Source organism: Parasteatoda tepidariorum, chromosome 5, assembly GCF_043381705.1.
Source record: "Parasteatoda tepidariorum isolate YZ-2023 chromosome 5, CAS_Ptep_4.0, whole genome shotgun sequence".
Lineage (NCBI taxonomy): Eukaryota > Metazoa > Arthropoda > Arachnida > Araneae > Theridiidae > Parasteatoda > Parasteatoda tepidariorum.
Window position 1 is genome coordinate 91,318,950 of NC_092208.1, and position 12,690 is coordinate 91,331,639.

The 12,690-nt window shown below is 29.0% G+C and overlaps 1 protein-coding gene across 4 annotated transcripts in view; it reads right to left on the reverse strand.

Moving 5' to 3' along the window:
• Positions 1-12,690, reverse strand: part of LOC107454238 (mediator complex subunit kohtalo) — a 107,044-nt gene that overhangs the window by 36,773 nt on the left and 57,581 nt on the right. For all 4 annotated transcript variants that reach the window (XM_043044733.2, XM_043044732.2, XM_043044731.2 and 1 more), the window contains exons 25-30: positions 12,567-12,657; positions 9,738-9,942; positions 8,439-8,543; positions 5,229-5,428; positions 3,326-3,523; positions 468-600 (exon numbers count right to left, since the gene is read on the reverse strand). In XM_043044733.2, the coding sequence (XP_042900667.1) occupies positions 468-600; positions 3,326-3,523; positions 5,229-5,428; positions 8,439-8,543; positions 9,738-9,942; positions 12,567-12,657 (932 nt within the window). The remainder of the gene's footprint in view (positions 1-467; positions 601-3,325; positions 3,524-5,228; positions 5,429-8,438; positions 8,544-9,737; positions 9,943-12,566; positions 12,658-12,690) is intronic.

The following is a 12,690-nucleotide window of genomic DNA, read 5'->3' on the forward strand; positions in this document are numbered from 1 at the left end:
ATTAATTCAGTCAAACAGAAGATTTCATGTTTAATACGTATATGCAACAATGTAAGTATTTTTATGAATTTTATTACAATAACAAAGTAACAATTCTAAATTGATCCACTCAAGATTTAGGAATTTACGACTGCTTGCCTTAAAAAAAACTTATAATAAAAAAATGCTTTCAAAATAATGAACATTTTTTGTAACAACAAGGCACAATCGGAGCATATATAAATTAAAATAATCCATATTTAGTGAAAAAAAATATTTTATAGGGACATCAGTGGATTTACTTTAACAACTTTTGAAATTTAATAAGAATAAATGCGTAGAAAAATATCAGCAAAATAAAGTAAGGCGAGCATATATATTTTCTTCAGTTCTTTTTTTTTTTGCATGGATATTTCAAAATTTTAGATTAATTTCGGAACACCACTTAGCATGAAACTCATTAGAGAACAATAGAATTGCGAACTTACATCTCGTCCTATATAATTATTGTAAGAAAGTTGGCTTTGCAGAGAGGTCAAGAGTGCCACTCTTTGTTCATCCTGTCCTTTCAGACACATCAATACCAAAGACAAGAATGGCTGATGACTTAATAAGGAAGAACTACAAATGAAACAGACATCAGATTTTTGACTAGATGCACAATTTATTTTACAGCAAAAAATAAATAAATAAATAAGAAGAAAAAAATACACACTAGGATTCTAGTGTGAACTTTTTATTCCATATAAAGGGAGGGAGAAAATTCCAAGAGAAGGGAGGAAGGTTTTCTGAATAAAAACAGAAGAAAAGAAAAACTGCATGAAAAAAAAAATTTACGTTCATAAAAGAAAAAAGTTTATAATCATACATTATTAATGTTTAAATAATGTATACATGATATAATTTAGATAATGTGTAAATCAGATTACCTCAACAAATAGTTAAATCTAATATAAATAGCTAAAAACACATATTTTGCAAGAAGAAATTATTAACAAGTGGCCATTTAAATAAAATATACGCATCTAAAAGGAAACTTGTTTATGAGTACAGCTAATGCTAATCTAACCAAAAATTTTGAATAAAAGTAAATCCCTTATAACAAGCAAAATATATTTTTTAAAGTACAGTACAGAACCCGTTATCCGGAAATCAGAAAACTGGAAAACCAAAAAACCGGAACTAAATTCGATAAATTTTCTCGCCATTTTAAAAAAAAAAAACTTTTCCTTGTAAGATTTTACGATTTTTCTTTCTTTTTTTAAAGATGCTTACCTTACCATCATTTTGGAAATAATCATTAGTATATTACTTCATTGTTTTTTCTTATTTTTAACATTTCCAATTTTTGTTTAGTTGGGTTTAACAATAAAAAAAACGGCTTTTTGTAGCCATTCAGAAAACCGGAAAAATCAGTTATCCGGAATAGCGATGGTCCCGACCGTTCCAGATAATTGGTTCCCTACTGTATTACATTTTTTAAAACAATTGCATTTTCTCTTAATATAAGGAAACCTCTCGAGAACGAACATTAATCGTTCCACAGTAAAATGGTTGTTGTTGAAGGTGGGTCATTTTTGAGGTTACCTGCATTGACCTCAAAATTGTTATTGAAGGTACAAGATTTTTCGCATACAATTTTATTTTTAGTCAGTGTCATTTTCTTGATGTGGAAAAGCCACTTTTGTGGGTCTCATGTAAAGACAGATCTATGAACTGAATCTAGTCTCTTTAAAAATGATCCCTACTGGTATAATTATGTGCAAATTTGCTAATCATCAATGATAAAGCTATTTTAAATATATAAACAATTATGTTTTTTGTTTAAGTTTGCATTTAATTTTACTTTACATCATAAAAGGTAGCTTTAAAAGATGAGAAGTTTGTTTGCGATTGGGTTTTCTAAAATAACTTTTTGTTTCGAATTTAACTTTCAGCTCTAAAAGTAAATCATTGATAGCATCGTCAAAACGAACTTTCTATTTCTAAATAAGATTCTCACACAAATATTTTGAACACATTTGAATCGACTTATTTGTTTTGATATTCTTTCATGTCTCCTTATTTGACTTTTTCTGCATTTGGTGCAGATGTTTGGCCAGTCACTGGGAGATGGTCTCTCCTTAAGGTTTTCTTCAACGCAAAGTCTATGGAAAAAATTTCATGCCCCCCAAAAGTGGTCATGAATAAAGGTGGTTGCTACATAGAGAATTGTCTTTCTTGGAGGTTTCCCTGTACAACTATTTTCATTACTTCTGCATACTATAAGGGATGTATTTTTAATAAAGAGAATTTGTTAGATGAGCAAGATAAGTGCTCAAACACCTCTTGTCAGCAAAAATAAGTGAATTGGTAACATATGTCACCTTTTAGATGCATTCTGCTAATATGTGCTGACAAAGATGTAAAATCAAAGATAAACATAGGTAATATGTGAATGGTCACCAGGAGCACATCTCTTAATAGCTAAAAAAAATCCAGGCAGTAGGTAGGATTAGGTATCAAAAGGCAAAGATAAATTCCAATAAGTATAATACAGTAGGCCAGAAAAATAGCTAGACAGAACTGTCCACTCTCTCATATAATTGAAAATGCATGCTACACATTGACTATTGCAGGGGATATATCACTTGTCTCCCCATGAGCTGACCTTCGTTTGAATTCAAGTAATGGCTGGTTGATACAAATTCCGCATTTGGTTCCCATTGACCACAGTGCTGATGTAAAATATCCTCAGTGGTAGATGGAACATGGGTTCCTTTGCCGTCAGGCTAAACGTAGAAGGTTTCCAAGGTTTTCCTCTTTATATAACACAAACGCAGATAAATTCTATCAAGAAAACCTCCACGAAGGCAAATTTTTCCCAATACTTGATCCAGGAGTTCCCTTCTCTTCTGGATTGAGTTCAAAGACGACAGAGTTGAACATTGGTAGTCATAAACTCAATTGTTAAAAAAGGTTATAAAATAAAATGATTAATGCAGAAATACTGAATGTTCATTACTAAACTACAAAACTCTATGATTAGGACATGTTTATACAATCACTCAAACATTTTACTTCTTTCCTTCTTTTCAACCTCTCACAAGATTTGCAAAGGATCGGTTTTAACATTCCTAATTTTTAATCAGGTCAAACAGTATTCGCTAGAAATTTAACATATCAATACTGAAGTGAACCCATGCCTCTAGAAACTTAATAAATCAGAATTCTATTTTAGTAAGTGAAAGCCATACTATGTAAAAACAATAAATAAATAAATAAAATAACATAAAATAAATAAAATAACATAAAATAAATAAATAAAACATAAAATAAATAAAATTATGAACAATGAAACAAATACTTTTTTTGAGCTTGTTTATCTTTATCTTTGTTTTTCGATGATGATGATGAAGAAGAACTAGATGATGATGATTTTGACCATGAACCTGTTTCAAGAACCTGTCCTGCAGCCTTCAGCATCTCACCCTGGACAGCTGGTGGAAGTTTTGCAATAAGAGGAGCAACCAACCAGATGCGGCTGGGTTTGTCTATTTCAAACCTGGAAGTACAAGCAGTTTTAATAAAGTTTATTACAATGTAACGACTGAATCCATTGCAGTGGTTGATTTTAATAACTAAAGTTTTTTTGGTTAGAATACAAGTACATCAATATTTAAGATTCCAAAGACTTACTTAAACAGAAAAGTAAAAAAGTAGCACAATACTCCAAGAATCATGTAAAAAAATACATAAAATAACAAATAATAAAAAAAATTAAACATAAACATGTATTGTAAGAAGGGTACTGTACTACATTATCTGAAAGCATAGTTTCGCGAGTCAAAAACACTTTTTTTCACACGTAACTATGCTTTCAGATAATGTAGAAATATAGGAAAATTTTACAACAAACTTTTTTGTTACTTATCAAATTTTAAGCATTTTATTCTTGTAAAGTGTTACTTTAAAGTGAAAAAATTAACACAACATTTTCAACAATCAATTTATTTGTATGTAATTCAGTAATTGATTATTGCTGGTCTGTCATTTTCTTTAAACTAACAATCAATATTAAGAGTCCAACAACAAATTCTTTTAGTTTAAGAAAACATCTTTTTATGATAGAATTATTAATATCACATTATAAATAAATGCATGTTTATTTTAATTAATGCTGAAGTATTTAGCCCACTTAAATATTTGATTTTGAGTATAAAAAGTATTTTGTTAGGAATATAAAAAAGGTGCAATAATCTTTAAAAACTACAGTCAGACCTCGTTATAAGGTCACCGTAAGGAACATCGGAAAAGTGACCTTATAAGCAGGGTGACCTTTTAACCGATTCATTAGCAGTTCGTAACTAAGCACTTGTAAATAGTACACATTATGACTTTTTAAAAATGGTAATACAAACGAAAACGATCGGCCATAAATTAAATATTTAAGTCAATACATTTTAACAGAAATAGTAAAGAATTAAAAAAAGTTAGATTTTTAAATTTCTTTTAAATTTAAAATAAAGCTGTTTACAAATTTTCTACATTACATCTTACCTTATTTAAAATAATCATTTATGCAGGTCTGTTTCGTTTTTGGCTTCATTTTTCGAACAATGTTTTCTAGATTTTCTAACTTCTCAAAATGTTCCTCAGCTCCCTCATGGTTTGTAAAAAAATTTCGTATGACATTTATTGCATTGAAGGCTTCCACTTGGGTTACAGCTACAGTCTCAGGATCACTGTCATTGTCCTCACTGTCCACAACTTGTGAAACAATTTCAGAAATTGTAGCTTGTTCGTTGGCTGCAACATTTTCCGAGAACTCAAAAGTGGTAATTGCCTTGTAAGGAGGTTAAATAGGCTTTTGTCAGAAAAGAGCTGCCCTCGCCTCAGATAAAAATGACCTTATAAGCGATAACGATTTTTAAAACTTGACCATATATCCGATAATCTGTAACAAAGAATTCCTATTCAGTGAGCCGGGACTTTGGAAAAGTGACCTTATATGCAGATGGCCTTATATCGAGGTCTGACTGTATATATTCTTTAATCAAACTTTTTACAGTAAAAATACATTGCAAAATATAGTTATGCATGTTAAATAAAGATATAGATTTAGAAATTAACATATAAGTTCAGAAGATATAATAATTTAACACTAAAATATGAAAAATAGCATGACAGTAACAAAAATAAATTCTATAAGTTTAAAACAGAACTGATAATCGAGAAATAAATATGATTGTGGTTTGTAGAAATCTTACTTTGAAGGGCAGCAATTTTTTAAGAATTCTCCTTTGATAGTAGATTGATTTTCTTCACTCATCATTTGGAAGACATCAATTGTTGCTTTGGCCACACTATCCAGCCACGTATTGATCTGAGGAGGATCCTGCGCCTCACACTGTTTGTACATGAACTGCAACTCTAACCAAGATACTCGCAAGGTCCATAAGTCTAAATTCTGAAATTATACCATCATTCAGTCATAGAGAGATAAATATATTAAAACATTTTAAACTCTATTTCTATTCTTGAAATTACTGAGGTTCTGAAATTACAGGTTCAAAATAAATAAATAAAAAATAAATAAAAATAATAAATGAAAATAAATAAAATCAAAACAAATGAAAAAGAAATAAAAATAAGAAATAAAATAAATAAAATTTATAAGGAAATATAAATAAGAAAAACTTTAAAAAATTGAAAATATATTTTTATGAAAGATAATTCATCAGTTCTTTTCTTAGCACTCCAATGTTTTAAAATTTATTTTAAAAAAACTATGCCTATTTTAATTCAATCAATAAAAGTAATTAAGGTATTAAGCTATTTTGTAAAATTTTTAATATTGTCATGTTATAAAAATTTCTTAATGTTCCACAAATGTCTTTTTTTCCAATCATACTTGGAGTTGGGGTATTTTTTAAGAGATTTTCAGAACTTTGATATACATTTTGTGATTGCCATTTTTATGGTTGCAAAACTACATCACTACATAAAAAGAAAGACTACATGAAAAGTAAATAAGTAGGCTTTAACAATGATGGTAAATAAATTAAATAAAAACTTAGGCAAAACCTCTATTGTTGTGAACTGTTTTAGAATGAAAATTTTGTGGTAGGTGAGTAGGTATTTCTTGTGCACAATTTTTGCTTACTTGTATCACAATTTTTCATAATGAAAGTGAAGCAACCCCAATAATTACATAAAAATCCAATAAAACATAACAATAACTAAATACTTGTAATTATTTACCTTCCCAGAAATTTACAAGGGAATAATTCATCTTATATACTTAATACTATATACTTTAGGGTCATAAAATAAGATTGCTCAAACCCTGACTATAAAAACTGAAGTAAATTCTACAAAAAAACTTAAACTGACAACTAAAACTTTATATATATATATATATATATATATAAGAGTGCCCCTTATATTTCCCATTTGTCATTTATTTAGAATTATATCCTTTGCCTGAAGACACGAATGTGATTTCATTGTTCCTGTTTTAAAGATTTTATGACCGTTTAATTAAGAAATTGGCATTAATTTTTTTAATAATTATGATTATTAAACTAAATAAACTGAAAATAACTAAGTTCCTTTCAGTTACATAAGGTGTTGTTTTAATTAGAAATGTTTGATTTAATAACATTTCGATGAACATATTTTATAGGCAATCTCTTTATAATTTTTCATTACATTATTTTCAGAGCACAAATAATAGTCATAATTATTAATTTAAAAAGTGAAGCATTCCTGAAACTGCACATTGTGATCCAGAGGATCACAGAGGTTAAAGCTGCAGAATTTTAAGACCAACAGCATTATTATGGCAATGTGGTGCACACAGGCCATAGATATCAGGGATGAGATTGGCCAAGAGGCAAAGAAGATGAATTTTCACGCGAGTAAATCTTACGTGATTTATAGCAAAACTATCAGTAACATATTCTCATCCAGTTTCGCTGCTGTTGTAATGCCTATATATAGCAAGAATCGTCAACAGGAAAACTGCCACATTTATAGTAACTAATTCAAGAAAAAAACTTACTTTTTACAAGAGTCGTGATAAAGGATTTTAAAATCGCGGGAATACAAATAGCAATCTTGGATTTTAAAATCGCGTGAATATAAATCCCGACATTGAAATCACGTGAATGAAACTCGACATTGGATTTCAAAAATGTGAAAATACAAATCATGATGGGTAATTTTCAGATCGCGTAAAATACGAATAACGATGCATAATTTCTAAATGTCGTGAAAACGAATTCAAAGCCAAACTTTTAAATATGAAAATAGATGTTGGATATTACAACCGCAAAAACGAATCACAACATCATATAAACTCACGTGAATACGAATCGTTACATAGAATTTTAAAAATGCCTCAATACAAATCGTGATATTGGATTTTTAAATCTTGTAAATAAGAATTGCAATGAACGATATTGAAAACGCGTTAATAAGAATTGCAATGCGCAACTTTTAAATCAGGTAAATAAGAAAATCGATGTTTGATATTATAATGCAGCGACGTCTGGATTACGAAAATACGAGCTATCTACGGGACGGGTGAAAATGAGAAAAATCTTATTTTCTGCTCGTAAAAGCTAATAGCTAAAATAAATAGATATCGGGAAGGGTTGGCAGTTACGTAGTTTGAATTTTCTATTTATCTTTCGATATATTATAATCAAATCGGAAATAGATATATAATTATTTTATTTCAACGGCTAAGTTTTCAGAAAAAGCAGAATATTTATTTATATATAAACTTTTAGAGAATTGGAGTTTTTTATAAAAAGGCTGCAATTCGAGAGACAAAAGCGAAAAAGGCGGAAATCTGCTAAAAAGCAGAAAAATCTCATCCCTGCAAGATGGTACCCATAAATCTGAACCTAGATGGGCTTCAAGCCGCTGCAAGGGTTTGAACTCCAGTTCTTTACAATGATATTTCAGTGCCTTAACCACTGAATCCCCACGGCTCAATTAGTAACTAACAATTATTATTTGTACTTAAAAATCCCACAGAATATATAACTGAAATCACAAAGCAAACATGTAATCTTAAGAGATTTCTAAATTTTCAGGTAAAGGAATCATAGGCTTAATTTGAAAAATAATTCAGAAATGTAGAGAGAAGAAGTTAAGAGTGTTACAAGCAACCATATGCAGTGAAATCTCTCGGGAGCGATCACTCTCTGTTCCACATTAAAATGATCGTTAATGAAGGCTGGTCTTAAGAATTAACACCATCGACTTCAAAGATACATGATTTTTCACAAGCAATATTGATTTTACTCAGTGTCATTTTCTCGGTGCGGAAAAGAAGCTTATTTACTACTTAAAATAAAGAATCAATACTCTAAACAAAAATGCTATCAAACAAGCACACAGTGAAACAGTATAAAATCACCAATTAAAAACTAATACAAATAATAAATTGATGATTAAATACATACTTGAAGAACACTAGCAATTAATGCTTTTTGATCAGATGGATCAAATATATTGGGAGGGATGTCCGCTTCATGGGGACGACAAATCATCCTCAGTAACTGCTGAGACTAATGGTACAAAACATTTTTGATGATTAGACATAAATAAATATCAAAAATACTAAATTACAAAATAAATAACTATTATCACTAATTAAAATATTAGAAATAAAAACAGAAGGAAAAAAAAATTTATGCATGGCCCCCCACAATTGAAACTAAACAAAAATTCAAATTTTTTTTCAGATTGTTTTTATATCCTTGCAGCAAAATATATTTCTTTAAAACAGTATTTGATTAATTACATTCTTAATATTAGTTTAGAACTTACATATACAGTTAAGAGAAGAAAAAACACTACACAAAATGAATTACATTATACTGGAATAGTTTTGAAAACCAAAGTTATTCCAGGATTTGGAGAACTTCTATTTCAGATACTTAAACCAGTAAAGAAGTAAAAGAAAAGCCCCTCTTACCACCAAAATAATGTGTTCACTTCCATAGCAAACCAATGAAGTTTTTGACAATCATCCTATGGATTACTACACACAAATTTCAAATGGTGCCCTTAAATCTTCGTCTTAAGTGCTTGATTTTTGGCAGTTCAATTATAAATTCACAGTCCTATTCTTCTCAATCAACAGTTTGAACTTAAAAGTCAGGATAAATGCAATGTGTAAACAAATCAACTATATATTTATTTCTCTCACATGATACCAAAGCTAGAGTCATCTAAAATAATTATTTTGTTAGAGTGTCTTAAGTACTAAAGTTAAGTAATGTTAAATCATAAAGAATTTCAAGCTAGAGGCAGAACTATATCACTGAGTGGAATAAATCAATCAATTGTATATATCATGGACTTCTCTTGAAAAGTTAAAATTTAAATTAGAATAACTCCATGTAGTCAAAGCTGCGGGCAACAGGAAGTTAACTTACTTAAGTGTTTTCCAATCCGCACAATACAATTTCAGAATACTTTTACAGAAAAGGATTTTGTTGTTTGAAAACTAGGTTAAATTAACACTAGATTGCCCAAGGAAGTCATATTTTAGTGTTAATATTTACTAATAACTTGTTATATAACTGTAAATAATATAAAAAATATTAAAAATTAATTTTAAACAAATTTCTTTACACATTAGTTATTCTTTTGCAAGCCAGTCATTTTGACTGCTTTTGGGCAATATACTAAGTTTCAGTCTTTCTAGTGTTAGATATGTTTTTGCCAGGCATATAGTATTGAAGAAATCTCTTTACTTGTTGGTGTGAAAGCATTTGGTCCAGAATGATCTCTTCTGAGCAGAGCACTTCAGGATAGCGTAAACATCTTTCATAAATCCACTCCTGGCAACGGATCTGTTTGAGGACATGCTTAGCAAATTCACTTAAGGGGGCAGATTCTGAACCTGAATTCACAGCTGCTCCTCCTGACCCCTGATTCTGTGGATGACCCAGAGAAGGTCTAGTAAAATGAATGAGTTGCTTCAGTTAATAATGAATTAGCTTGAAGTGATTATAGAGTATATGAAAATAACATAGCAAATAAAAAACTATCTTTATGTACTTCAATTAATAGATGAGAATGTTTAAAAGTAAATTAATTCGAAATAAAGAAAATTGAGTATTAAACAAATACAGTCGAACCTTATTAATAACCGGATAATTAATAGCTAAATTGTAATAGTCGAATTTTCTTAAGTGCAAATGATATTTCAAGTTACAAAATCAAACACAAAAACTTGCTTTTTTTGAATAAACATATCTTTATTCGACGGATTTGGATTTCTGGTCCCCAAAATATAGGGGGTCGAAGCAACCTGGGAAATATAATCCCCATTGTTTGGTCAGGAGAGCGATTCAAAGTTTGAACCCCTTAACGTTAATTTTACTTTTTGCATATTTTGACATATTTTGAGAACTTTTTAAGTGGATTGAAATATTTTTGCACACATTTATAAAATTCGTTTGACTAAAGGTATTTCCGTGCAAAAAATAAATGCTAGTAAACATTATTTTTTCTTATTTTATTTAATAATAGGCGAAAAAATTCTTTATTGTACAGTATAAATATTTTTACATTATTTTAAAGTATGTAATTTTACATGGCTAAACTAAAAATCTGTCAAATAGTTCCTGAAAATTTGTACAGATAAAATTTGATTTCTCAGGAACTATTTGAGCGATTTTGCTCAAATTCTGTATTTTGCCAAGTAAAATAACATACTTTAAAATGAATTTAAAAAATTAATACCTTGCAAATCAAAATTTTTCGATTATTTTTAAATAAAAAATAATAAATGTTCACCAAAAATTATTTTTTGCATGGAATAATCTTTAGATAAACAAATTTTATAATTGTGTGTAAAGATTTTTCAATTTATTAAAAGAAAGTTCTTGAGAAATAGCAAAATATGCAATTGTAAAATTAACATTAAGGAGTCCAAACTTTAGACTGCTCTCTGAACAAACTATTGGGACCATATTTTCCAGATCACCACTACACCCCATATTTTGGGGGTAACATATTAGAATTGTTTGGAAAAAAACTTTTTTTATTCTATAATTATTAGATGAGAAAATTATTAGATTATTACAATTATTAGATTGAAAGTTATTTAGGACGGTCCATTTTTTTTTGTGCACTGCCCATTGCGCAATAAATAAATAAATGGACCACCCTGAACAACTTTTGATTAAATGATTTGATCTTCACGTTCTTGGATTCAATCTTAATAGTTCGAGGGGTGGCTTTAAATATGCTAATTAATGAGTGCAGACAAAATTTAATTTACAAAACCATACACAAAAACGTATTTTTTCCGAATAAACATATCGCTTTTTCAATAGATTTGGATTTACTTCCCCCAAAACAATCTAGAAAATCTGGCCCATGCTGAACTTTGGATCGCTCTCCCGACCAAAAATTGGGGACAATATATATCAGATTGCGGCTACTCCCTATATTTTGGTGGCCAAAAACTGAATCCGTTGAAAAGATGTTTGTTTATTCAAAGAAAGTTCATTTTTGTGCCTAATTTTGTCACTTAAAATATCGTCTGCACTAATTAATTAGCATTGAGGTTAACCCCTCAAACCATTAAGATTTATCCTAGAACATAAAGATTGGACCATTAAATATAAAGTTATTCAGGGTGGTGCTCTTTTTTTTGGCACACTGTATATACTAACAATTTATACATTTTATTTTGAACTGAAATAGTCTGCAATTGATTTTTGTTTCTTCCTTTGATTTTTCACATTTGTTCCAGAACTGTTGAATCTCTTTCAAAAAATTTATAGAAGATGCATTTTCTTGTTGAGTGAGAAATTTTTAAAAATTTCCTCCGCATGAATATTTGGCAATTAATTCAATGCTTATTATATGTTGTTACCCGTTCCTTTCATGTTAAGATTGAAAATTTCATGTTAAACACGGAAAATATAATATTAATTGATAGTTGACTTACGGGACCAAACATGTGCTTCATGTAAAGCAAATTTCACGTTAAGAGATTTTGGATTAATGAGGTTCGAGTGTAGTTTATTAATAACTAGAAACATAACTTGCTGTACTTTTTAAAGAATTGTAAAATTAAGAATCATAAGTCAATTTTAGTAATATATAAAAAAAATATGAGTAATATTTTTTTGAATTTTCATTTTCTACATTTCTGACATTTAGGTCTAAGTGACTCACAACATTTTGAATGACTAAACACATCTTTCTAAATAATATTTCAATGAAATTTCAAATTCATGCCTTCAAGATTTAAACTATGTGCATTAAAAAAAATTGAATAAGTTTTGATTTAGTTGATAGTTTCACAAACCACATAAATAACTATTGAAATATTTTTTATATGTAGTAATTTTGTATGAGCAGCTTTGGTGTTAAATATTCAGTAGTTACAAATGATATCTAGTTTTAGTCATTTTAGAATTTCTTTCCAAAAGTAATTCATTGAAAGAAAAATTATAAAAAGAAGCTAAACTGAGAAAGTTTTAAAAGTATTATTCCTAACTAAGGTTTTAAATAAATTGTTTTAGCAAACATGCACAAATTCAAATACAAAATAAGACACTCACGGTAAGCCCAAATCATCCATGGGTCCAAGTAAATCAGTTATATTTAATTCTTTGCTTTCTTTTAATTTATTTTCTGATGTTGGAGAATCACCTGAAAGAGAAATAAATAGCAAATATATATATA